Source organism: Melanotaenia boesemani, chromosome 6 (genome assembly GCF_017639745.1).
Source record: "Melanotaenia boesemani isolate fMelBoe1 chromosome 6, fMelBoe1.pri, whole genome shotgun sequence".
NCBI lineage: Eukaryota > Metazoa > Chordata > Actinopteri > Atheriniformes > Melanotaeniidae > Melanotaenia > Melanotaenia boesemani.
The window spans coordinates 17,203,645-17,228,711 of record NC_055687.1 but is presented as its reverse complement, the minus strand read 5'-3'; the positions used below and the strand labels follow the sequence as shown (position 1 = coordinate 17,228,711).

The window sequence follows — 25,067 nt, the reverse complement described above, 5'->3', positions numbered from 1 at the left end:
AACATGTGCACACACATACACGCGCACACACACACACCCACCCACCCACACCACATCGTCAAACAAATGAGGCAGTTGCATTACTGTCTGTCTAGTGAATGGAGAGCAAGTATTGATCTGGAACAGAAGCTCGTTCATCAGCGTAGTTTAGCAAAATACCATTTAGGTGGATGAAAAATTATGTACAGACACACAAACAAACACTCACACACACACACACACACACACACACACACACACACACACACACACACACACACACACACACACAATCGTTTTTAGCGCATTTGTTGGACTCCAGCTTGTTGAACTTGTCTCACTATTTAAATGATATTTTTTATTGCTTATTTAGCCCCTTGACCCTCTTTATTCCCCATTAAAATAAATATATTTTTACTGTTCTCTTCCTCTCATATTCCTCTCATTCCTAACTCAAGCTTTGACCCGAAAATGAATTTACAGTATAGAGCAGCTGGCTGATGGAGTTCTGAAGAACGTCCCGTCTTTCCTCTGCCATGCTATTTGTGGGGTCTGATGGGTGCAGTGGGAATAGCAGGGTGATTTAACTCTACGGGGTCAGGATCTATGATAATGTACCATGGGGAACATTTCCATATAATGAACACAGTACATCTTTTTTAGAGGCCCTCTTGAGGAACGCAGATGAGGACACACAGATAGATATGAACTAAAGAAAAGCAGATCAAGGGAGATTTCAAGAATGAGAGTGCGAGAATAGAAGAGGTGGAAGGGGAGACAGGAGAGGGAGTGGAGGAGGGTGGTGGAGATGGCAATAATGAGAGAGAAAATTCAATAGATGAGACAAAGGAGAAAGAGGGAAGGAGGTAATGTTAATGCAGTGCAGCCAGCAGTTGCTGCTCTCTCTGCAACACTTAGGAAAACTCCTGGTTGTGGTGAGCACTCACTCTTTCATATCAGTCTCCTGCTGCTGAGAGAAAGACTTTTGCATGAATGTAGTTATGTTTTTGTCTGTGTATGTGTATGCATGCCTGCAGCTCTTTGTTCTGAAGCTTATAACAAATTGTCACACCAGCTGATTTGTATGGATAAAAGAAGCTATAATGAGCCTCATAATGCGAGCCATTTAGGATGCCATTCAAAGCAAGCTGTCATGTCTGTCAATCACAAGAACTTTCAAGCAATTTTTCTGACAAGTCTGGGCTTTTGTCCTGAGGTCTTGAACAATAGAGTAACACTGCAGTGACAGGCATGCACACACGCCCAATTCCCAACCCTGCATCTGTTCAACACTCCTAATTCTCTGTTGTGTTACAGTGAGAAATCAGCTACAAACAATCACATCCTCAGCTGCAGGAACAGGTTCCACATGGCACACAAGTGTGAAATTGCTGAGTAGATTATGTGTGAGTGCTGTGATGCCAGCAGCTGGTCTATCTTTACAGGTCAATACAGATCAAACATAGCTGATAATGTGTGCAGTGAGTCGATTTTTTGCTTTATTTGGAAAGAAATCATGACACAAGTGGATCTTGCCATTGGAAAGAAGATAAATTTATTGATACAAATCCACCATAGTAGACTATCTAGAGCAATTTATTACAAAATTTCCACCTGATCAATTTAATTAGGAAATAAAATCTAATTTTATTAAAAATGGAGTAACAGTAAACTTAACTTCCTTATTATAACATTGAAGTTTTCATCATTGCCACTGCTAACCCCTGATGAAAACAACCCTTTCTAAAAATAAAAGAAAAAAAAAAATCAAGCTAACAGTGTTATTAATGGATGCATCATTGACACATAATTGAAGTTTAGCCCTGCTTTGACCCATCCACAGCTCTCAGCCAAGCGATCAAGGAGCCAATACAACGCCTCACTGCACTCTGCCAATACACCTGGTCTGACCTATTGGCTGAGGTGGAGAGGGGAGCTGATCCATTGCATTGACCACCTCCTCCCTTCTCCCCTGCGCTCTCATTAGATCTACTCTATTAAACTCCTTATGCATCTGTCTGTAGACTGCAGGTTGGGGGCTTAGAAACAATTGTTTAGCTCTGATGGTGGTGGGTATGCAGCACTCAGGCTGAAAACTGAGAGAAAGTGCTGACATGCACCTTGTTCAGAGGCTGTTGAAGTCACTGGAAGGTTTTTCATTCATTCATTCATTCATTTTCTATACCACTTATTCCAATCCACGGTTGCAGGATCGCTGGAGCCTGTCACACTCACACACACTCCGAGGAAGAGTGACCAATTACACTAACATACATGTCTTTGGACAGAGAGAGGAAGCCAGAGAACCCAGGGAGAACCCACACATACATGGGAAGGACATGCAAATTCCACACAGAAAAGCCCATGTTAGAACCCCTCCCTACCTGCGGTTCAAACCAGTGACCTTCTTGCTGTTAGGCTGTGGGGCACCACGCCATGGGTCGGCCATTGTTTTTCTTTTTTTTTTTTTTAAATCAAGCACATGCTGTCAGTGTGAAAAAGAAATGCTTCTGGAGAAGACTAAACCGATTTGTAATATTTAAAAAAAATAGCTAAATATTTGATGCTCTAGTAGAATTAGATGAAAATGTCAATATCATTCTTTTAATCTGTACAGTGAAAATAATCTGTAGGCAGCAGTTTGTTAGTTTAGCTTTTCATAAAGACGGAAAAATAGGGAAACAGCTAGCTTAATCTGTACAAAAGCTATAATGTCCTTCCAAGATAATACTTTTTTCTGCATTTGTGCTTTACCTGTGGAAGGCACTAATCCCTGTCAGAAGAACCACCACCACACATCTCCCCTAAATGACCCTTTGGTTTCTCTATAAACTGAAGAAATGAGGCTTCTTGTGCGTTTTTAGGTGGACTTTGTCACCACTGAGTAGAGCCTGCATTTCTGAGAGTAACATTGATCTTTTCCCCAAAATTGCCTTTTACTATAGTTTCACTGTTTGCACGTGTGTGTGCATGTGTTCATATTTTAGGAATAAAATCACATGACACTGGCAGTTGTTGACTCTGTGTTTGGGTTTTGTGATTGCATGGTACAAAGTGTATGTCAGGCATCACTCAGGGGTTGAGTTGAGGCGAAGGGGACTGTGTGGCACAGAGGAGGTTGAGGTGTCAGACATGGCTGCTGTAGTCACTCCCATCTTCTTCAAGGATCGCTCATCTGTCACAGAAATGGAGCGAGAGAACAAAGGGCGGGAGGCATCTGGAGGACCTGAGATGGACAGACAGATATATCCTTTATGCTTTGACAAAAAAAATGTGTTTCATTTTAGGCCTGTAAAGCAAATTGAAACTGACCAAAAGAAAGATGGAAAAAAAGTAAGCACTGTTGAATGCAGAGGGCACATGTACAAAAAAATATATAAATAAATAAGAAAATCAAAAGAAGTACTGAAAAAAGGGAGAGCCCTGTTTGAGTTTCCTGTGTATTAAGTATACTTAAGATCTGTGTCAAACACTTCAACTCCCATTAGTTTAATCCCTTATTGGTATTCAGCTCATGCACCCAACTTCTTATTAGATTCTCTCGAGTAAATGGCATCCATTTACTTTTATTACAGCAGATGAATGAAAAGAAATCTTCAGTATTCTTCAGTCTGTGCAGTGCAAGGCTAAACGCTATAGCAGCTTTTGGCCTGTAGGGGGTCATGGCAGTGCAGCGAGCTGCAGCAGGTTGAGGAATGACTGCAGATTTGTTGCAGCTTGATGTTTCTCATCATCACACACAGAAGGAGAGAAAGAGAGAGTGCAGGCACAAGATGGTACAGGCCATATTGGGAATTTTACCTTTGATAGAGCTCACATCCTGCTGAGGTTCACCACACAAACCAGCAGGGGGCAGGGTGAGCACACACGCACACACAACCACATGCACATATCACATATATGCCCAAACACATACCCCCACCAAATCTGACATTTACAGCTAAGTGCTGCAATGGTTGGTTATTTATGTTGAGAAGGCTCATGATGGGGAGAGTGCAGCAGGTGGCTGCATTACACTGTTTATCAGAGCGACGCAGTGGCATTATCACTTCATGAACCACACACACACATACGCACACACAAACACACACACACACTACATCTGTCTTTCTGTCGTCTTGTTCTGGGCATACACCCTCTGTCTCTCCCTCCTTGTTGCTCCTTGTGTTGTGAAATGCCTCCCAACTGCTCTTCCCTCTTCATTTTTCTCCCCCAGATGTACTCCAGCCATCTGGGTATTTGTAGTAACAGCGAAGGCACTAGTGGAGCAACCTGCTCTCTTCAGGCATGTCAGCATTACATAGATATTTATTCATACTATTTGGTGGTCTATTGACAGCAACTGGTGACATGCCAGGCAACAAAACATAAATGCAAAATACCTTTTCAGAAGTTTTCTAAATTATCTAAAAATGAGTGCACTCATTTTGAATCAGTGTATTTTTGCCTGTCTGCCTTCTTTTCTTTCTTTATATGGTGAATTGAGATGCAGGGATAATCATGCAGAGCACAAATCTACATTTCAGACCTACTGCTCTTTTCATCTACTCCTCATTGCAATCCCATTTTCACCTCTGCCTTCCTCTTTCTGCATCCACTGCTCTCACATGCAGCTGCGCATTCTCACCCTCCCATCCTATTCTCTGTGGTATTTCAGTACAGTGCAGGTCAGGAAGGAGCTGCAACCTCACCTGCGTTGCTCTGACTGGATTTGACTTTGCTGTTGGTCTTCTCTTGCATTGCCTGCTCATACTCCCTCACCTCTTCCAAACTCAGACCTGCGGGGAAAAGCAAAGGCACATACACATGCACACAGCATTAAAACATGGTGGAAAATATAGATTTTGGTTTCACAGAATGATTATTGAAGGCAAAGCCAGCTTTCTAAAAAAATTCTATCTTTTAATTGTGCTGCATTGTTGCTGTTTTTCTGACCCACCGTGCCACTCGTCGATCCATGCTACCGCCTGTCTGTGGCCAACGAGAAGAATGTCTTTGATGTTCTGAAATTATAGAGCAAACAAGACCATGCCATTAAAGAAAATGCAATTAAAAGAAGACAGCTGTCATGTGTGGCCATGCGTGAAATGCTACATTCAGTTTTATTATGTAGCACATCAATGTCAAAATCATTGCAATCCTGTGCTTAATTGGTTTAATATCATGTGGGAACCTCTATCAGTGGGCTGGGTTGTGTGAAGCTTTGGCAGAATGAGAACTGCAATTCAAACATTCATGAACAAGCATAAACAACAACTTTTGGGTTTTGTTCATGCTTCATTGCCTTGCTTCATTGTGCAGGATAAATATGTTCAAAAAGTTGATTTTTTTCCACCAGCCTCCATTGTGAGAAACTATGCTTTGTTAGGACTGGAATAGCAGATGCCTGCTCACTGTTTTGTGGCACAAAGCAACACAGCAAATTTCCTAACAAATCGGTGCTAATGTTGAATTATATGAAATGCAGTGCAGAGGTCATTTGAGACTAACAGCTCTCATGGCGATGCTGTTGGTAATTAAGCTAATTTCCGGAAATTAATGTGGTGATGATTTATTTGTGTCAACATTGCACACATGGCAGACTCAACTCACAATAACAACAATAATGAAATAATAAAAAAACAAACAAACACAAGAACAGAGAAAAGCCACAAGGGAAAAGAAATCCCAGTCTCACTCGATGTATGAACTCCTCAGTCCTGGTCTGGAGGCCATAGACCTCAAAGCTGCACTGAACCCTCTTATAGGAACACATTATGGGCTTGTGGCAGTCTCTCCAGCCTTTCTCCAGAGGTCCACGCTCAGTTTTACTGGATTGCCAGCGACTCAGGTCCTGCACAGAGCAAACAGTGAAGAGTTATAAGCACAATCTGCAGAGACTGTGGCTCTGAGGGGTGTTATCAAAGGAAAGTATAGATGTCTCCAAGTGTGCTGCAAGCATGTGTATGTGAGAATGAGTGTCACAATCTCTGAGTGGAGCTGTAAGCAGGTTATTGCTCTACACAACCCTTAAGAGGAAAGTGTGATAACAGGCATTCTGCATCTGAGACCAAAAGAGGTTTGTGTTCATGATTTTATGTCCTCACCATGGCACTTGATGTTGTTGTTTGTACAAACATTTATGTGTACATCTCTACTAAAGACTTGAGTGTATGCTTATGTGTACAAAATGCAAATTGACCTTTGTTGATAGGGGCATTTAGGCAGTAAATGGGTGTAAAATAGAGAATGTAGAGTTTGTTGTTTCACATGAAAAAATATGAGCAAGGAAAGAGAGGAAAACAAAATTAAAAGAGTTTTGTTTTTGTGTAGCAGATAATAATTTCTGTGTCCACATGAATGCATCACACAGACCTAACCTCTGTAAAGAATATTTAGATATTTAAGGAATATTTAGCCATATGTTTAATGTCTGTGTGTGCTAAAGGACGTGCTAGTTTAGCTTAGAATAAAGGCAGAAATTGGGGATCCAATTTGTTTTTTTTAACAGCAAATTACAAACAATTGTTACTATGTAACCAGTTGCTGCCTCATAGGCAAAAAAACATTCTCATAAAACCACAACTCACTGTGTTTATCCTAATTGTTTCTGTGTGAATTAAAATAAAAAATGTGTAATAGTTTTAGACAGTGAGTAATACAGGATTTGATAGGTGTATTTTATGACAATAGGTTAAGCTGGGTACACACATAAAGATTATTGAGCTGGTTTTGTCAAGATTTTGCCCCTTCCGACCAAGGACGGCAAACGCCCGATTATCTTAAGTCTTATTTAACTTTCCTGTAAAATTATAATTTGGTCTGAGGTGTGTTAAGAGAGAATTCATCCCAACAATCGACTCCAAAACGAGTAATGGCCGACAATCGGAAGTATTAAACATTCAATATTTACCACCAAAAATCTTCATGTGTGTGAGGAAAGCCGACGACTCGAGATGTGACCGTTTGGATTGTGAAGTGAAACGGAATGTAGCCAGTCAGAGAGCGAGCTGACTGGGGAGCAAGGAAGGATATAAAGTCCATGTTCACGCTGTCTCTAGTCTGTTATGTTTTTCAGGCTTAGATTTTCCTGTTAACAATAGTCCTAATACCACCGTCATCCCCTCATCCTGTATGTCCTCTTCCATGCTGGATGTTGTGTTTTCTGGCTGTTGCCATGGCTCTTCCTCTTCGTTTTGTTAACGTTAGATCATGCAAGTTTTCTAGCTCGGAGGACTAGGTTGTATATATATACATTATATATATAAAAAAATATATATATACACATACATATATATATATAAATATATATGTAAACGTCACAAACGGGTTTAGTCTTATCCATAAGCAGTTATTTTCCACACTGACAGCATGCATGTGAATAAATGCCACTTTCAAACACTATGAGCTTAAGAGAAAAAGATAAAAGATGAAAACAACCTGGGCTGCACCATGGTGAGGTTGTTAGTACTGCAGCCCTACAGCTATATATATATATATATCACACTAAATAGTCATTATGATCACCCTGAACTTGGCTCCAAAAGTTTTTTTCTAACTGGGCCTCTTTTATTTTTACTTTTATACTGCTGCTCTAGAGAGAGATCAGAGAGGAGACTGCATGTAAAACAAATGTTGAATTAACCTTTGTTAGTGAGGACCTCAATGAGAAAATCTGCCATAATGTAGTTGTGTTTTAAGACCGGCAATGGGAACGTAGTCTTTGCAACCCCACATTCTTGTTTGCATCATCATGTTGAGCCACAAAGAAAAGTGGTAAGGGGATTCAAGTGGCTCTTTCCGCCCCATAAATCTGTCTGCTATGACAGTGCTATAAAAACATGGTTTAAACGGGGCTTTCATAATGTTTTTCTGTGGTACTTTGACCAAAACTGGTCATAAATTCCCTCTTAGGAGATCATAAAATCGTGTTAACTTGTAGTACAAGTGCATAAGATGTCCTCTAGCAAAATGCTTCAAAACCAAGCTAGGGTGTCATTATTTTCATCTACCTCTTAACATTATTCCCCAAAAGCTGAAGAATTCCTTCAAGATAGTCATAGTTTTGCTTTTGCAAAGCATATTTACCTAACATATTTTCTTGAAAAAAACAAAAAACAAAAACAAAACAAAACCCAAACAAACCTCAAAAACCTTTTGTCTTTTTTCGCATGTTTAAAATAATGCAGTACATACCTCTGATTCTTTATAGTGCTTTTCAGGGATTGGGTCAGTCAGGATATCCAGAAAGCACACATTCTCTGCTGGGGTTGGCGTGTCCCCAAACACCTACATCCAGACAGATGGAGGAGGTCATACAGCATAATGACAGCAGACATAGATACACTCAAACATAGCTAATTCAGTGGAGAGCTGGATAAGAGTAGATAAGTAACTGTGTAAAAAACGGAGGTCACACACCCTAACATCCTTCACTATATCTAACCCTGAGGCCCTTGGATGAAATCACACTGAAGCAAACAGATGAGAAAACAGACAGAGAGCTGGGCTGGGGATGAGGGAAAAAAAAACAAGGATGCATGATGGATATTAAATTAAAGTCCAGCTCTTTGGCTCAACCAAGTACTGAAGAAGCTGTGTGCACTTATGCCCAAGTTGATATTATGTGATGAAATCATGCACTTATGACCAAGTTGATATTGTGTGATGAAATCGTAATCTTGTATTTAAATAAAATGACTAAAAAAAAAAAAAAAAAAAAAAAAAATTAATTACATGCACTGCACTAGCACTACATGACAGCACCTGGGTCCAACTGGACTCAAAAGCGGTCTGACTATCACTTAATTATGATGTCCCATCTTGTTTGAATTCATGCTTGTGTTGTTCCTACTCTCAAATGTAAGTCGCTTTGGATAAAAGCGTCTGCTAAATGACCGTAGAATAGAATAGAATAGAATAGAATAGAATAAAGGGGAAAAACAGGTGCTATGAAGCCAGAATACACTTTTACTTAAGAAATCATGGAGTGAGCCTAAAGAATGGGAGAGAGGAGCCTGCACTTCCACCTGACCTGTATGGAAATTTTTGTAATGCCCTGCTGATGTTGTTAATTCAACAGATCAAAACCAGCAAATTAGAAAAACCCGGGGTGAGCTAATATCTTGCTAAGCACTCATGGTGCTGGTTTTGGTCTGTGTCTAACCAAGGTCCTGCTCCCTCTTATGGAATGTGCTGCATTAGTTGGGGATATTGTGCTGCTTTTACAGTGAACTCAGGACTCTCCCTCACAGTCTCTTCAATATTGTCTTTATAGTTTTTATGGTCTGGATAGTTCTCACTTTAACAATAATCATTTGAGTAATGTATTGAAAATTTGTCTCAAGTAATTATGTAAAATTACCAAAATGCAATGTGACAAAGTTTCATGCCTTATCTACCCATGACTACCAGAACTTATTCCACTGTGGAGGAGGTTTCCGGTTTACAGCAGATTACACAAAGATGACATGTAAAGTGACACAAATTCTTGAACTTAAAGGAGGAACTTGCAGTGACTGAGAATTTATTTAACTTCCAAAAAACATTGTTATGAATGTGGCCCTTGCAGTGAAATCTCAAAGTTATGTCAAAGGCCAAAGCTCCAGAGGAAGGATACGTTGTTGTAAATCTAGCTTTAATCATTGATATTTTAAACAGAAATCAAAATTAGAGCGTAAATAATATTGAACAACAATGTTTTCTGTTACTGTTGAAGTCTTAATAAGGAACAGTTCACAACAAAGTTCTGAAAATCCTGGAATCAAAGATGACATATCAATGACTATGTGTAATTGTACAGCAATATTCTGACCCACTTATCTTGATCTAAATACAACAAAAATCCAATTACGGTGTTTACATGAGCTGCAGATAAGATATTCCACCCATATTTCTATTTACATGTTACAATGCAAAATCCGATTAATGAGTACTGCCTGCATCACGTCCCCTGTAAGTAGCAGCAACATTTGTGCCCATTCCAAAGTCTAAATTATAGCCACTTTTACTCAAAACACATACAGTAGCATTAGTTTACTTGGGTTTCTCTCTTGCCCCAAAAGTAATTCTTCCTTTTATTTGCAGCTTCTCTTCTGCACTGCACTCCACCAGAGAACCAGTGTTGCCAGATCTTTTGACATAAACAAGCAAACTGATCTATGAAAACAGTCTGAAAGAAACAACAGTGTTCTTAAATAAACAAGACCCAGCTGGCAGAGAGCATGTGCTATGAAGCAGGCAGCACAGATGATGTGAAAACTTTAAATTATATCTCCATAATGTGACTAAGATCAGAATTTTTAAAAGCTAAATTAGATTATTGCCCACTCAAAAACAAACAAAAAAACACAACAACAACAGAAAAACAACAAAAAAAAAAACATTTTGTTCATGTTAAGAGAATCAGAAAATACTATTTAAGTTTAATCTAGAAAAAAAGTTGGTATAAAAAAATTAAAATTTTAAAATTGAAATTTTACTATGAATTTTGGTGACAATTGTGTTTACAATTTGCCTCCACTGACCTGATGTGACGTAGAACATCTGTCATTGCAGGTTTACACATCTGAGTCTTAAAACTCTTGTGATCATGAGATTATTTGACTCTCCACAAATGTGAGCTCGTCTGAAATATAATTGTGTGGCTTGTAACCTCATGATATGAACCAAGATTCATCCCGTTACTCTCAATAAGTTTTCCAAATTCAGAGCTGTTGGGTCTTGCTTATTGACTTTTCTTGATTACCAAGCAGACAATGGGGCCAGACAGACCTGCAATTGCTTTGGAATTTCTATCTGAGTGTGTTTATGCGTGTTGGCTTAGGACAAAATGCTGCATGGCAGCCATGATAAGAATGCTGCACGTCTGGTTAATAGATCTGCCAATAGTGCATTTTGTGCTTTACTTGTTTTCCTTGTAATGGGCACATCAATTTGATGAACGCTTTCTAGGTGCTGCAGAGAAAACTGCAATCCCTCTCTTTCTCCTTGTCTTCCTCCTCCCTCTCTTTCTAATCAATCCATCTTTCCCACATCTTGCTTTCCCTCAGTTGAGTCCATACTCACATTGTTGTTATTGCCCTTGTTGTTCTCAAATCTTGTCTCAATACGGATGCTGAACCTGGGGAGGAATGATACCTACAGGATGGGGATTAAAACGGGGACAAAGTGGGGACAGAGGCAGAGAGAGACAGAGAGAGAGAGAGTGTGGGAGAAAAGGTTAGATTCACAGACACTGGAAAGAGATGAGCTCTGTTGCATTCATGTACAATAAATGATGTGTGAGAATACCTACCGAGTACTCTGCAGCACCAGGGACATTCAATATGGATAGGGAAAAACATCATTAGTTACTCATATGCACAGCCGCACATGCACACACTTTACCACCAATGCAACACATACACAGTGATAAATATTTGACAGCACTTGAAAAAAAAATCATCTGTTGCAAGTAAATAGCTTTTGTATATCCTTATGTTTTACAAAAAATGAAGTGCACACACACACACACACACACACACACCTGTGATGGTGTATGGGTAGAAGTTCCAGGCCTTTTCTGTCACATAGAAGATCCTTGGGACAAGAGCTTTTGCCCATGATGGCAGTTTACTGAACGCAAAAGAGAAAAAAGAAGAATCAGTGACAGAGAGAAGATGTGGAGGAGCTAGAGAATAGACCTTAGATCTTAGGTGTTTTTTTCCTTTTTTTTTTGTTCCATTTATAGCTCGATTACCTGTAGGCTACTCTCACCACAGTATTCATTTGAATGACTCATTCTCAATTATGCCTGTGGTGATGAATTGTTACTGAAGACATTCTGCTGCCACTGTACCTGTCTGTGTGTATTCTTGCATAACTTCACAAATGAAGATCAAATCCCACAAGCACAAAAAGACTAAATGAATCCTCCACAATGAGCGCATGCCTTCACTTCTTTAAGAGTTTATTTAAGGATTACACTTTAGCTTTGTATTGATTGAAATATGACTTGAGGTTACCTTAGGGTGGGTGGAAGGAGTTGTCACATGGTTAGAAAATATTAAGAGTTTTTTTTCTTTTTTAAACCAGTCTTTCATTATAAAGAAGCTCTGAGCACATATATAGCAAATAAAATAAATTCTCTCAGCACAGTGACGCAGAGACTGCACTAACTTGTACGTTTGCTTTAATTTTAAAACAAACATCTACTTGTTGGGACTTATTTGCATATATAAATCCTTGATTGGTTTAAAATATGCTATAGTAGTTATTGTAGTTGCAAGCCAAAATAGGTATATAGAACCCAATTTATAGGAAGAGTTGGAAGTGTTTTAATATAGTAAATTATGTAAGCATTTCCACAATTTAGTAACTATGTTTTTTCATTTTGGGTTATACATTTTCTTTTTGATGAGGGTCCACCAGAGGTTTGGGGAAGTTGCATGTGCTTTAAGACTGAATTGAAAACAATATGAGAATAATTTGTACTGTAAGTAGTAATGCTATATTGGATTAGTGAGAAGGTCATTCTGATGTTCTGGGTTGTACCAGCAAACGTGAATGAAACCTTGAAAGAAAATTCATTTGAAGTTGTTGGACTAAATCAAGGTGTGCTCCTGATATAAATCAATATCCCAAGCCCTCTTATTATCATCAGCTGTATTGGAAACAGACACAGAACTATGTAAAAATTACAAGTTTATTAAAACTCAGGGAGGCAAACTGGAGCTCAAGTGGAATTTTTTTTGGACTAGTAGGCAGGGAGGAACAGGCAGGCAACATCTCCAAAAGGCAAACAATCTGGCGAGGAGTGGGATGTTGACTAGGTAGATAAACTGTTGTTGATAAGATGATGGAAAGCATGTACAGATCCAAGCTGCCAGGGAGATGGAGAGGCGCACCCATTATAGCCACACACAGGCAGAGAGGCACAGCCTGTAGCACATATGTCAATCCAGCCCAACATAACTATCTCTAACCCTAATCATATATATTTTCTACTCTGTCTTGATAGCTAATTAAGAACCAACCCAACCACTTTAGAAAATGCTGCTGCTATATTTATGCAGTCAATGTTGTAAATTTAATGTTATTTCTGGAGACCTGTCTTCACTGTTATTAGCTGCTTTATGGTGAAACAGCTAATTAGAGTCATGAACTGAAACCACCAATCAGCAAAATAAAGCCTCATTCTTGTCTTTCTCCAGCTGATCCAATTTACCATCAATCTTGTGAGAAAACTATCATTGACCATATATAAAGCCCATTTCAGACATGAGATATATAACATGTTTATCAATTTGTTAAAGAAATGGAAACTGGTGATTGGACACTTTCCCATTAATGCTCTTCACTCTTTGTTCAGACTTTCCTGTAAACGTAATGGAAGGAACAATGGTCAGTGTTTTAAACTTGCAATATGTGTATGACCAAGTAAAGAAGTGCTAGGCTGTGGCTACAAGGATATAACATAAAAATCCTTAACAACTTTCTGACAACAGCACGTCCTACTGCCCAAAATTATTCATATTAGTGTGCCAATTATGTTTTGGTTGTGTGAGACAAAACGGTGGTTGAAAGAAGCTGCAGGAAACTTCCCTTTCCTCTTGTTAAAATTTGTTGCACAGTCAGTGTTATTATATTATACAGATTTAATTGCACTACAATGAGGACAGTGTTTCAGCACTGTCATGGCAGGTTGCCAAAAGACAAGCTGCATCATAGGAATTCTTACCAAGCTAACAAAGAGCATTGTCAACCAAAACAGTGGTGAATGGGAACAATTGAAAATATTGATATATGGTTAGATGAAGAGCAGACGTTTCAGCTATAGTTGAAAAACTATTCGTCTCACATACTGGTTGAAAAATTTGGCGCCACTGGTTTCTAAACTGCCATTTTGAAGCCTCAAATATGGCTTTAGGTTACTAACTCATAAGATAAGTTAAAATTTTTGTAATGGGATTCTATTAGAGTCCCACCCTTGAACCTACACTGAGATAAGTAGGTATAGAAAATGTATGTATGTATGTATGGATGGATGGATGAATGGACTCTGTAAATAATCTTTAAAAGAATATGAAAAAAATCAAATGTGTGATCATCCATACAGAATGGTCACCCAGACTTTTGGGAAAACAAGACTATTTGTGTTGGCGGACAGACTTTCTTTCTTATTTACATCACATGTTGAATGTACACTTCAAGCTGTCTCTAAACAGAATAAAGAAACAAACTATAACAGATTCATGTCTGTGGTGTCCACAATTCCACAAGTGTGTGTGTTTGTATGCATCAACAAAGGAGTATATTCTGACTTCAGATAAAGCTAAATTACTGGAAAGCCTGAAACATATAAACAAATAAACCTCACTCACTAGTCTTTTTAAAGCTCACTCATTAACTAACTTCATCTTCTGATTTGCTAAATTGGCAAATTAACCTTTAAAATCAGCTGTTTCAATTTCATTGTGGGTTATGTCATTGATTTAGCCCTAGTGTCTTTCTGACAACTGCTTCCTGACAAATAAAACCCTGTGAAACAACATAATACTGTAAACAAAGCTTTTAAAAAAAGTATTAAATTTGCTTACAGCTACATTATAGTGAGGTTCACTATTGTAAAATCTTCAGTTAGTTAGTTAGTTAACCCTAACCCTAACTCATAAAATGGTCATGAAGAGTTACAATAAAGAGGTTTTATTTGAATGTTTGATCTTCAAGGCTAATAGTTGTTATTTATTTTTTTATTTTCTTTATTTTACACATGAGTCAGACTTTGACTGCTGACAGATGCATTTTCAACAATGAAAAAGGAAATAATGAGAGGCTAAAACCTCCCACACATCCTGCAATTACCACTATGAGGATGATGTTGACGTATCCCTCCCAGCTGTAGGCCTGTATTTACACAATTAGACGACTTAAAGGTTTACTGGATAATGAGCTCATAGAACAATAAGGTCTCCACTATAACCTCACCACAGAGGCCTCGGCATGTTGCAGACAAAGGGTACTTGGACTTTGGATGCCTACAGGTTACACTGCACAGCGGGTGTAACTGTGCTAAAATGATGTTTTATTGCTTGTCAGTTGGATTTACAAGATGTAAAGCTTTACAGTGAGGCCAAAGACTTAAGATCGAACAGCATCAGTTATTGTAATGACAGAACTGACAACCTCAGGATAAGACTGGGATCGTAAATTGCCCAGGTTATTGGTACAGAAAAAGCGTTGTTAAAGAGATGAACCCTACCTGCTGAGGTAGATGCGCTTCTCGGTCAGCTGTCCAGGACCGTGCTGAGGGTGTGTATCTGGTTCATTCTTCACCACCTCCACCCCTTCTCCCCCACCGCTCTGCTCACAGCTGTGCTTACTGATCATGTAGAGCTGCCCAATCCTGTACTGGAACCCAGGGAGAGATTTAAAAGATGTTTATGGTGGTGAGGGAGAAAAACTGTGGTTAGATAACATGATACACAAAGGAAAAAATCATCTTCCTAATCCTCACAATGCCATCCAATGATAAATTCTGAGTACACTGGCCGCGGGTATAAGGTTGGAAACTGGAAGGGTGATGTTGGGAGGAGGTGGGCTGGTGGGAAGGACAGATGGAGGAGGATGTAGGGGAGACTATTAGGTGGGACAGTAAGGAGGAGGCTGTGAGTGAGGGGTTATGGGTGGATGGATGGGAGTATGGAGTGGGTGGGGGAGGGGAGGGGGGTGGGGGGTGGGGGGATATGTGAGTCCACCAGCGTCAGTATCACCAGTGGAAAAATGTTTGGTAGTGATTAAAAAGACCGTAGGCATGGGTTGGCTGCCACATTTCCATCAGTCTGTCCCAGAACGACTGTCTAAAACGTGTACAGTAGCCTCCCATCACCAAGTATGAATGAGGAGTGAATAGATAAGGTAAAACACTTCGGGTGGCTTGAAAAGTGCTATATAATTCTAATCCAATAATGTTATTTTTTATGTCCCCTCCAGTCAGGTTCAGCAAGATTATGTAAATTCCATAATTCAAAATAAATAAATAGGAATTACAAAAAACAAACAAACAAACAAACAAACAAACAAACAAACAAACAAAAATCAGATTATCAACAGGAGCCCTTAGCAAAGCAAATTTGTCCAGCACAACACAGCAGCCAGACCATCATTCTGCTTGCTACGGTCAGGACAAGTTAAAAAAAAAAAAAGAAAAATGAAAAAAGTTAAAAAAATAAAACTTATTTTTAATTAAAACAGAGCAATAAACCAGTAAAGATTCTGTTCCTCCATTGAACATCTTCTGAAGATTTGCTGCTGGACTGCAGCAAAGTTTTGAGACCTTTTACCCCTTCTGCTAGTACAACTAGTACTTTACTTCAATTAACAGATTTTGTTACCACAGTTAGTTTGCAGATTACTATTTCGATTTGCACACTATCAAAGTGAATTGAACAAAGTGAATGCTTCATCTTGTTACAATGAAATTATCTGCTGGGAAACTTTGGGTCCTGAGATTCATGTGGATGTTACTTTGACACTTAACATCTACTTAAACATTGTTGCTGACCAAGCAAACCCTTCTCCCCATAGCAAGAGCACTCATTGCTTCTTCCCCTGGCTGTACACTTTTCTCTCCGACAAGCTCCCCTGATCCAAATCCTGGCAAGCATCAGGAAAAATCTCTGGTCCACAAAGAAAAAAAAAAAAAAGGTGCACCACCAACATCCAGTGCCAGACACTGCGAGACATTCCTCGAGGTGAACAAATCAGAGCTGGTTCGCTGTTTTTTTCCACAAATAAATTCTAGTAATTCAGTGTAGATTAAACTGAGTTTATTACCAGTTGTCTTCCTTGTATCCACACATAAATATGAGTTAAAGAGTTCCCCTTTAAACACGTGTTTGGCTTTTTTTTTTTTTTTTAAAGCTGTCGTTTGTCCTGTACTCAGTCTTTTAGGTATGTCAGTCTGGCTTTTTGTGGGCCTTTTATCAACATCTCTATCTGTAGAAATACATCCTGGTTTATTTTGTTCCGTGTGAGATTTTGTCTCTGTGTTGTTTCCCCATATTTCAAGTCCAATGCTTGCCTTTGTTTAAGCAAAAATAAGTTTATCCTTTGACCTCATCTACCAGCCTTTTCCTCATGAGACTGCATTTGGGTCTTTTTCAGTTACTTAGAACTTTGTGACAAAGCAACTGGTAACTCATGCGTAGGCATTATCTATAACTTTTCATGACCTGGGCATGACTATTTGGTGTTATTTATTTATTACATTATACTTTATTGGTCCCAGTTGGGAAATTCCATCTCTGCACTTTGTTCTCTGTTGCAGCCCCAGTTTCTTCTTGACCCTGATGAGGTGGGAAGTTTTTCTTTATGTGAGTCTACAATAGACAGGGCCTTGGAAATCTAGAGCTTAGATTGACTAAATCAGAGTTTTTTAAGCAATCTGTTCTTCACACAAAACTTTTTTCTTTTTGTGAAACGTTCTGCATTTAGTTCTATTTGTCTTAACTAACTTGGCAAAGTTATTGCAGCTAATTTGTTGCTCTATATTGGCGTGGCACAAAAGCTTCATATAAATTAAAAACAGAAACAGAAAGATGGTGATAAAGAAAGAGGAGGGCAGACAACTGTACTGCATTCTTCACTGCTGACATATTTCGACACTCCTCCTTCTTGTTCCAATTACAGTGGAAAGTCAACATTCAATATTTACTTATTGGTTATTCATGGGACTTAATTAATCATTGTGGTGTGTGCGTTAATGTTGCCGTAAGAATAACAGACAGCAGAGCAGTGAGCTCCTCCCACACAGGTTGAGAATCCTTGTTTTTTTGCTTTTGCAACTGATCTTGGCTGAAAGTTGAAGACTGCTCTTTTCTTAAATTCTTCTGTCCTTGACATGCATTGTGAATGGCTGCCATGAGTCATAAATTGACAGTTTCTGTCCTGTTTTCCTTCCAACAGTGTTTTTTAAGCACCAGTTTACAGGCAATATGGTTGCCATAAATCACAGAGATGTGAAAATAAAGCATATTGTATCAGAATGGAGTCTCTGCTGATAGTGTCAGTGTGAATGCAAGTAAAAGGTTGAATTTCTGCTTAAAAGGATTTATGACTGAAACCTTGACCAAACATTTTTACTTGGTGTTAAATTCAGCTTAAACATGCAGTACCCATTGTAGTAGAGTAACCACTTAAATGGAATTCCTTGTAGAGTGGTGATACGCAGAGCCTATAAAAAGCAATCATGTTCTTGTTTTCATGCTTTTTAGCCTTAAATTTGGAATCAAAGCAGCTTTAATGTCACTTTTTGACAGATTTTAAACTAGCTCTGCTCATAGCTGATTCAAGTCTGTTGCATAACATCTACCACACACACACTTCTGATAGAGAACAGTTTTAAGTTGTATTTATAATTAAGCCTTTGTTCAACCAGAATAACAGCATGCTTCAATCCTTTAACTGATAAGAATAATGATAATAACAATTTTACTAATGAATAATCGCTCTGAGACAATTATTGTACTGTGAAAAACCCTGATAAGAAATTGGGCCTTTGAAATATTTACATTGTGTGACTCAAGTGTTGTAAAACCATAAATCATGACCTCTCACAGAGGGCTTGAATGCATTTTACAGGCAGGGTATATATTGTGATATACAGGTTGGAAGATAAGTTAACCATAGCTGTATCTGTCCAAAGTGATCTACCCTCCGCTAACAGTCACAAATATCTTGTGGATCACTGTTTTGCTCTAGGACATTTTCAGCAACTGCAAGGAGGAGGGGGAGACTGAACCATCAACTTTAAGCTTTCCTCACAGCAAAATACAACTTGATATTCCTCAAAGCAGTTTTGTTTTAGTTTTAGGAGAAGTGTTATGTTACAGGAGTGCTATTAACCTTAAAAGTGTGGCACAAGTTGGTATGTTGTAAATGGCATTGAATGAGGTAGCTCCTCAACTAAGCTGCATTTAAACTTGCATTACATTCAGGCCAAAGAGGATTTGCTGCAAGCTCAAGTTTCTGTGTGCCCTGCACTGATACTGTAAATCCTATTCTGGACTGCTATTTGTCACTGTCATTGTTGTGGTAACAGGTAGAGGTGAAGAGGGGTGCGGGTGTGTACAGGAGGGGATAAGGGCATTCCTCATGAAGGGCACTTCATGGAACAACCTCACCTTTTCCCTCTTAAAAGAGTCTGTAGAAAACTGCCGGCAGAATGCCTTTGTTTGAGCTCAGGTTGTAACCAGTCTGACTAGTTTGTGTGTTGCTGTAGTGAGAGACTCAAACACTCACACAGGGAGACACAAAATACACAAAATAGCTGGGATACAGTGTGAGACTGCTGGCCAGGTGTTGTGCTTTGGCTTTGCCAGAATGCCTGAGCTCATCTCTGCTAAGGACATCTTAGCACCCCAAAATGCCAAAGCTCCCACTGAGCGGCTGCAGGATGTGTGTGTGCTCTGTTGGCACTTTTCTTATCAGCACATTAACACGTTCAAGCTTGCAAGCTAAAAAAGACATGTCTGCATTTGAAGTGAACCCTCTCTTTTGTCTGTCAGTTTAAAGTTGCAGGGGTGTGGATGTGTGTGTGTTGCATGTGTGTTTATTGCGTGTGTGTGCGTGCGTGTGTGTGAGCGTGGGAAAAACAAACTGACTTACCTCATCCACAGTCAGTGGCATACATATGCGGTACTCTTTCATCAACATGCTGCGACAGGGAGCGCTGTGTTTTGGAACTGAACGGAGTGACTGTGCTTGTGTCTGTTTATCTCATATGTCTTGCTTGCATAGTAGACTCGCTCAGGCACGCACCACATTGACCACAATGACCTCTTTTCTGCTGCTCTTCTTCCTCTTGTTTTGCTGATGTCAGTGGTCCTTGGAATTATGTCCAGTCCTTTCTGTCAATGAGTGTTTGTTGTTTTCTTACTTGTCTCACTCCTCAGAGCCTCGTCTCTGCTCTGTTTTTTCTTTCTCAATTAATCTCTCATTTGACTTTTTTAAACTTCTATCTTTCCTTTTCTTGCTGCTGCTGCTCCTTTCTTTTCTCCTACCTTCAGCTGTCCTTGCTGTTAGCTGTTAAACTCGTGCTTCCTGTTTGCTTTCTTTTACTGCTGTGAGAAAAAAGTAGTAATTAGTGGAGGTAAAAATGAACCCACTGTGATCAAACAACCTGCTCCTTCCATTCTCTGCTCCTCCCTGAGCTTTAATTCCTCCTCATGTGCAACCTTGCTGCCTGCTTGGTGCTCCTCCCTTTCCCCTAAACCACCCTCCAATGCTTTCAGTTCCTCACAAATTCCTTTGCCGGTTCCCTCCTCATCTCTTTTTTTTTCTCTCCCTCCCATACTATCCACTCCCCGCCCACTGTACTTTACTACCTCTCCACCTGTGTCACCCCCCTCCCTCTAAGATCGTTATATGTTCTTTCACTTCGTCACACACAATGCTGTCAAAAATAACTCTTGTCTTCCTGTATCTGGCTAGATGGAAGAAAAACAGATTCTTTTTTGTCACTGTTCAGATTTGAAGCAGATGCCTTGAACATGCTCACACTTATTGTTGTGGGAGGCTGCATCACGAGGGCAGTCAGAGTTGGCCAGTGGATTAAATATTACCAGAGCCAAGAAAGCTTCCACGAAACACAGCACCAGACTCACTCACATTGTATTCCCTCATGACCTTCAACTGGGCTTAATTGAATCCACAGTCAGTCAATGAGTCTTGGAATCAAAGCAGCCATAATATTTAGCTTGTGTCCGTCCTTGAGTCCCAGGCTGCTCAGCCAGTGCCAACCTCAAACTGTTGCTTCCTCATGAAATAGGAGAAGCAGATGTTTTGCTTCTCCTATTTGATGGTATAGTCCAAACCAATAACTAGTCCTGGATTTTTAATCTTTGGCAGATCTGGCTTGCTCCTCTGGGTGTGTCTCGAGACAGGGCCAAAGTAGTTCTGTCTACATGTCCTTGCTATCATCAGATCTGCACTGAAAGAGCGGTGAAAACAAATTCCTGGTGGGGTCTGCTTTTATCTTATCAGATCAGTGTTTTGAGAAGGGAAGCCACTTCAGATAGCTGAGGTGTGCTCTGCTTGCTTCTGCCTGGATTTCCCCCAGACTTTCAGAGCTTTGACAACAGACACAGCACTGCAATTCAAAGTATGATTTGTTGTGGCTTAAGTGTCTTTAGCAGTTGATCAAATCATCAATTACTTGGATTATTTAACTGCAATGAAAAGGATGGTGGGAAAAATGGCAGCCCTTTTGGATGAGCTTATGGACCTGATCATAAGATTGATTACCACAATGCAAGACACAGATATATGAGTTTGAGTTAATTGTGGAGAAGGAGACATGCCGGTGGATATCTGACAGATAATGAGAAGACAGACATGAAGCAGCGGCTCCATTGGTATTTGGTATTTACATGACATCTGTATCAGTTTAATTAGGCTGATCTGCAGGCCTCTGCATTTCTCCTGGTATTTACATGTGCTATGTTTTGTCTACATTGCCATTAGAATTTAAAAAAGCAAGTATTTACACTGAGCTGCTTGACTCAATACACAGCTATGGTTGGTTTATGGTGAAATATTCACGTTTGAGGTAAAGATTATGGAAATTCAATTAAGTATCACTAAGAAATAAAACAATATATACAGTAGGTTGAATGCTGATCAGTTAAAAATGACCTTGAGCCAAGGAAAGACTGGTACATATAGTTACTACACTGAAAAACCTTAGTAACTTGTAGCTCTTGGTTTCAACTTACCACAAAGCAGTTGTTTGTCCACAGTCACTTTTGCCTTACTGTGGCAGAGCAAAGCAAAAGGATGACAGTGCAAACAAACAAAAATAAGTCAGAATCCAGGATGTTTTACATATAGATGTACAAATGCAAAACTGCACACAAATGTTTGACATTGCCATGCCAGCACTTTTAGACATGAGTCAGGGAAAGCAACATGATGGACTTTTGTAATAAATTTTTCACATAAGTTTAATAAACTTTAAAACTGGTATCACTCAAAAACATCAGAGCAATACTTTTAAAATACTGTGTTAACACATGGTGTTACCACATAAAGAGAAAGTCTCTCTGAGCTGTTTTGTCATGGACAAATGAATTTCTGGATTGTGGTGAATACAAAAAAAATTCTTGTGGTATAAGGACTCACTGAAGTCCAATTTCAGGGCAGGAGGAGTTGTTGATCAGGCTGAAGTCAAAATTTTAAACCAAAAGATTCTGGTTTGACTCCTAAGTGGAGTTGTTTTTTAATTTTCTTTTTCCTAAGTTTTTTATGTTTTTATGTTACTTTCTTTTTCAGCCATTGTTTAGTTTTAGTTTTTGAAATTCCCAGCTGTAACTCAGAAGCAGTGGTGTTGTTGCCATTATCTTTTGCAAGACTTTTAGTTAGTAACCATGTCAGTGGAGAAGCTGTTTCTCTCGTTATTTTAACACATTTTGTGTCTCTATCACATAATTCTTTGTTCTGAAGTTGTACTCATTTCTCATATTCCTGAAAGAGCACACCAACAGCTTAAGCATAAAGAGGAGAAAGAGTTCTCTGCTTTTTCAGCATGGAGGGATAATGCAATCCCAGTATGGACTGCATAGACCTGACATATAAAGATTCAATTCCCAATTATGTGGTTTAGCTGGGTTAATTACATTTAAATCACAATACCCCCCATGTCTATTCATACCCTGCATTAATAAGTGAATTACATGTCTCAGGTGAGGCATATGTAAAGTAGTCATATTAATGCTGGTTGAAAACTGGTTTAAAGTTTCCCAGATGAATGTTAACTTAACATATAAAAGGGTACATTAAAATTTGAGTAAAATGTTCAAAACTCTTACAACTGTAGACTGAATTACTCTTTTGTTGCATGTCAAGTCTCCATGAAATCAAGAAAATAGCTGTTGTTATAAAACTTTTCTACTAAAATTGGTTTTAGTGCCTATCTGAGGTGATATAGTATCCAAAAACTGGAGTTACCAGAAGTAGCCTCTTCTACAGTGTTGACCCAGACATAATCATTTACTGATTGTTCACAGAAATGGAGGGATAATTAAAAACTACTATTGAAAAAATAGGTACTGTAATTATCAGAAAAGTAATTCATGTAAACAGCTGACTCGATCATGGAACTCCATGCTGGACGGAGGGGATATGAAAATAAACTGAATTTGACTTCATGTCTTGGTTGTGCAAATGCAAATGACTAACAGGCTGGGTTGGTATTTAGTTTTTGAGGAAGTTCCACATTTAGGCGGTTGACAGTGAGTCATCCCAGAACTGTTGAGGAAGAATTTTTTTAATCCACAGTTGCTTGCTGAAAGATTAGGAAACACACACATACAACTTTAGAACAAGGTTGACCAGTCTCAATTAGACAATTTTTTTTCCAGCAACATTAAGAAACATGCTAATGTTCAGGACCACTATTTTTAATCATCATTTAAATTAAGTCTTTGTATTAGCATTTTTTAAACCTTTTGATGTTGAGATTAATCAACTTTTTCTTGAAGTTTTATGTGTAAGAAACCTATCACCTTTCAAATATTCAGTAGTGGAATCTTCTGAACTGGGTTTAGCAACACAAACACACTGGGATAGCACATCTTTAAGGGATTTATTTGAGTTTTTAATCATTTAACTCTCAGGCTACCCTCCAACTTGCCACTCTTATGATGTTCAGTTCATCTTGTCATGTTCTTTGACTAAAATGTTTTAGTTTTCAAATACCTCTAGAGCAGCAAATCGTTCAATAATAAGGAAGTGTAAAAACCTGATATGTACAATGAATTGAATTAAAGCAAAAAAAAAGTTACATTTGTGATCAACTCTATAATTCGGTGATGAGTAAAATTAATCTGAGAACATGGTGCAGTGCTTGAGTGAGATATTTCAAATGGCTTTTCTGGTCGGAGCTGCTTGTCTTTATTTCCTGTCCTGCAGGAAGAGAGAGCAGGTGCTGATTAAACTTGAGGGGACATCATATTGGTGCTTATACCTATCACATCCCTTCCCGTCATTACATGAAAAATGAATGGGTGCTCTTAAAACTGGTGAGGTGTTCTTTGACCTCTATGTCTCCTCCTTTTAATGTGTTTTTGTGTGTGTATGTGAGAGTATATGTCAGTTCAACAACAGTAGTGAGCAGTATCTGTTTTAAGCAGAGAAAAGGAAGAAACAGATAATTAACTGGTGGGCTAGGTGCCACTGCTGCATTACCATCTCAAGGAAAGCCAAGGTCAAAGGTTCTTTGGTGTCCTGCCGCCAGTCGAGCATGTGAATGATGGACCGCTCCTGCCCTGCCCTGTATTAGGAAGAGGGCACAGAGCTGAGACACTGCAGCTTTGTCATCTCATGGCAGGGTAAAAGGTAAAGCTTTGGAGTAAGATTTAAGATGAGGAATTCAGCAGTCTGTGAGGATAAAGTTTGACTGGTTTATGAGCTCTGTGTTGTACAGTTAGGAAGTGTGGTAAGTACCAGAATCTCTTTGTGAGTTTGTTCAGATCCCCTGCCTCTCTCCCTGCTCTCCACTATCACGACAAGCCTGCTGGACGCCTCTGATCTCTGTTTTGGTCCAATCATCAAAACCCTGAAGTATTTAGGTCAGACTTTAGCTTGGCAAAGGAAAAGATAAGAGGAGTAAAATAACACCGAGGGAAAGTACACATGCCATTATTGTCCTCTGTAAAGAAAGTATCTCAAAGCACAAATGCCGCCAGATGCAACTGCACAGCAGACACAAAGCAAGCTAGTTGTTGTGCTAACATCTGATGGGTAATGGGTGTTTAATGTGCTGTGAGTGGGGGGCTCTTTCCATGTTTGTGTGGTTGGTTCCACTGTGTTAAGATGTAAGCTTAGTTTTAATCTCCTTGTAGTTGAGTATCAGGCTAGTGCTAAGACATTGATTGGACCAACTCCTTAATTGATACCACTGGAGGACCGCCTGCCAGAGGGATGTGGTTTCTGTGTATGTGCGCTTTCTGCTGTGTTAGAAGCTTAAAGTGAATCCCCCTGTGACCTGGATGAAACAGAGCGTTCACTTATCTTTATCGAATCCCAATCTTGAAATACACGTGCACGCCAGTGAGGGGGGTGAAGGCTTA

General features: G+C 39.2%; 1 protein-coding gene across 1 annotated transcript; it reads right to left on the bottom strand.

Moving 5' to 3' along the window:
- Positions 1-2,408: 2,408 nt before the first annotated feature.
- pitpnc1b (phosphatidylinositol transfer protein cytoplasmic 1b) lies at positions 2,409-20,177 on the bottom strand. The gene is made up of 10 exons (XM_041989016.1): positions 19,606-20,177; positions 15,200-15,348; positions 11,486-11,574; positions 11,255-11,262; positions 11,026-11,097; positions 8,155-8,247; positions 5,657-5,812; positions 4,919-4,982; positions 4,671-4,757; positions 2,409-3,205 (listed from the first exon to the last, which is right to left on the bottom strand). The coding sequence occupies exons 1-10, from the start codon at positions 19,651-19,653 to the stop codon at positions 3,048-3,050; spliced, it is 924 nt and encodes a 307-aa protein (XP_041844950.1). The 5' UTR covers positions 19,654-20,177; the 3' UTR covers positions 2,409-3,047.
- Positions 20,178-25,067: the final 4,890 nt, after the last annotated feature.

Coding starts and splice junctions, on each gene's coding strand:
- pitpnc1b (XM_041989016.1), bottom strand. CDS start 19,653: ATGTTGATGAAAGAGTACCGCATATGTATGCCACTGACTGTGGATGAG. Junction 15,349..19,605: donor TGCCACTGACTGTGGATGAG/GTAAGTCAGTTT, acceptor CCTGGGTTCCAG/TACAGGATTGGGCAGCTCTA. Junction 4,983..5,656: donor CTGAGGAGTTCATACATCGA/GTGAGACTGGGA, acceptor CTATAATTTCAG/AACATCAAAGACATTCTTCT.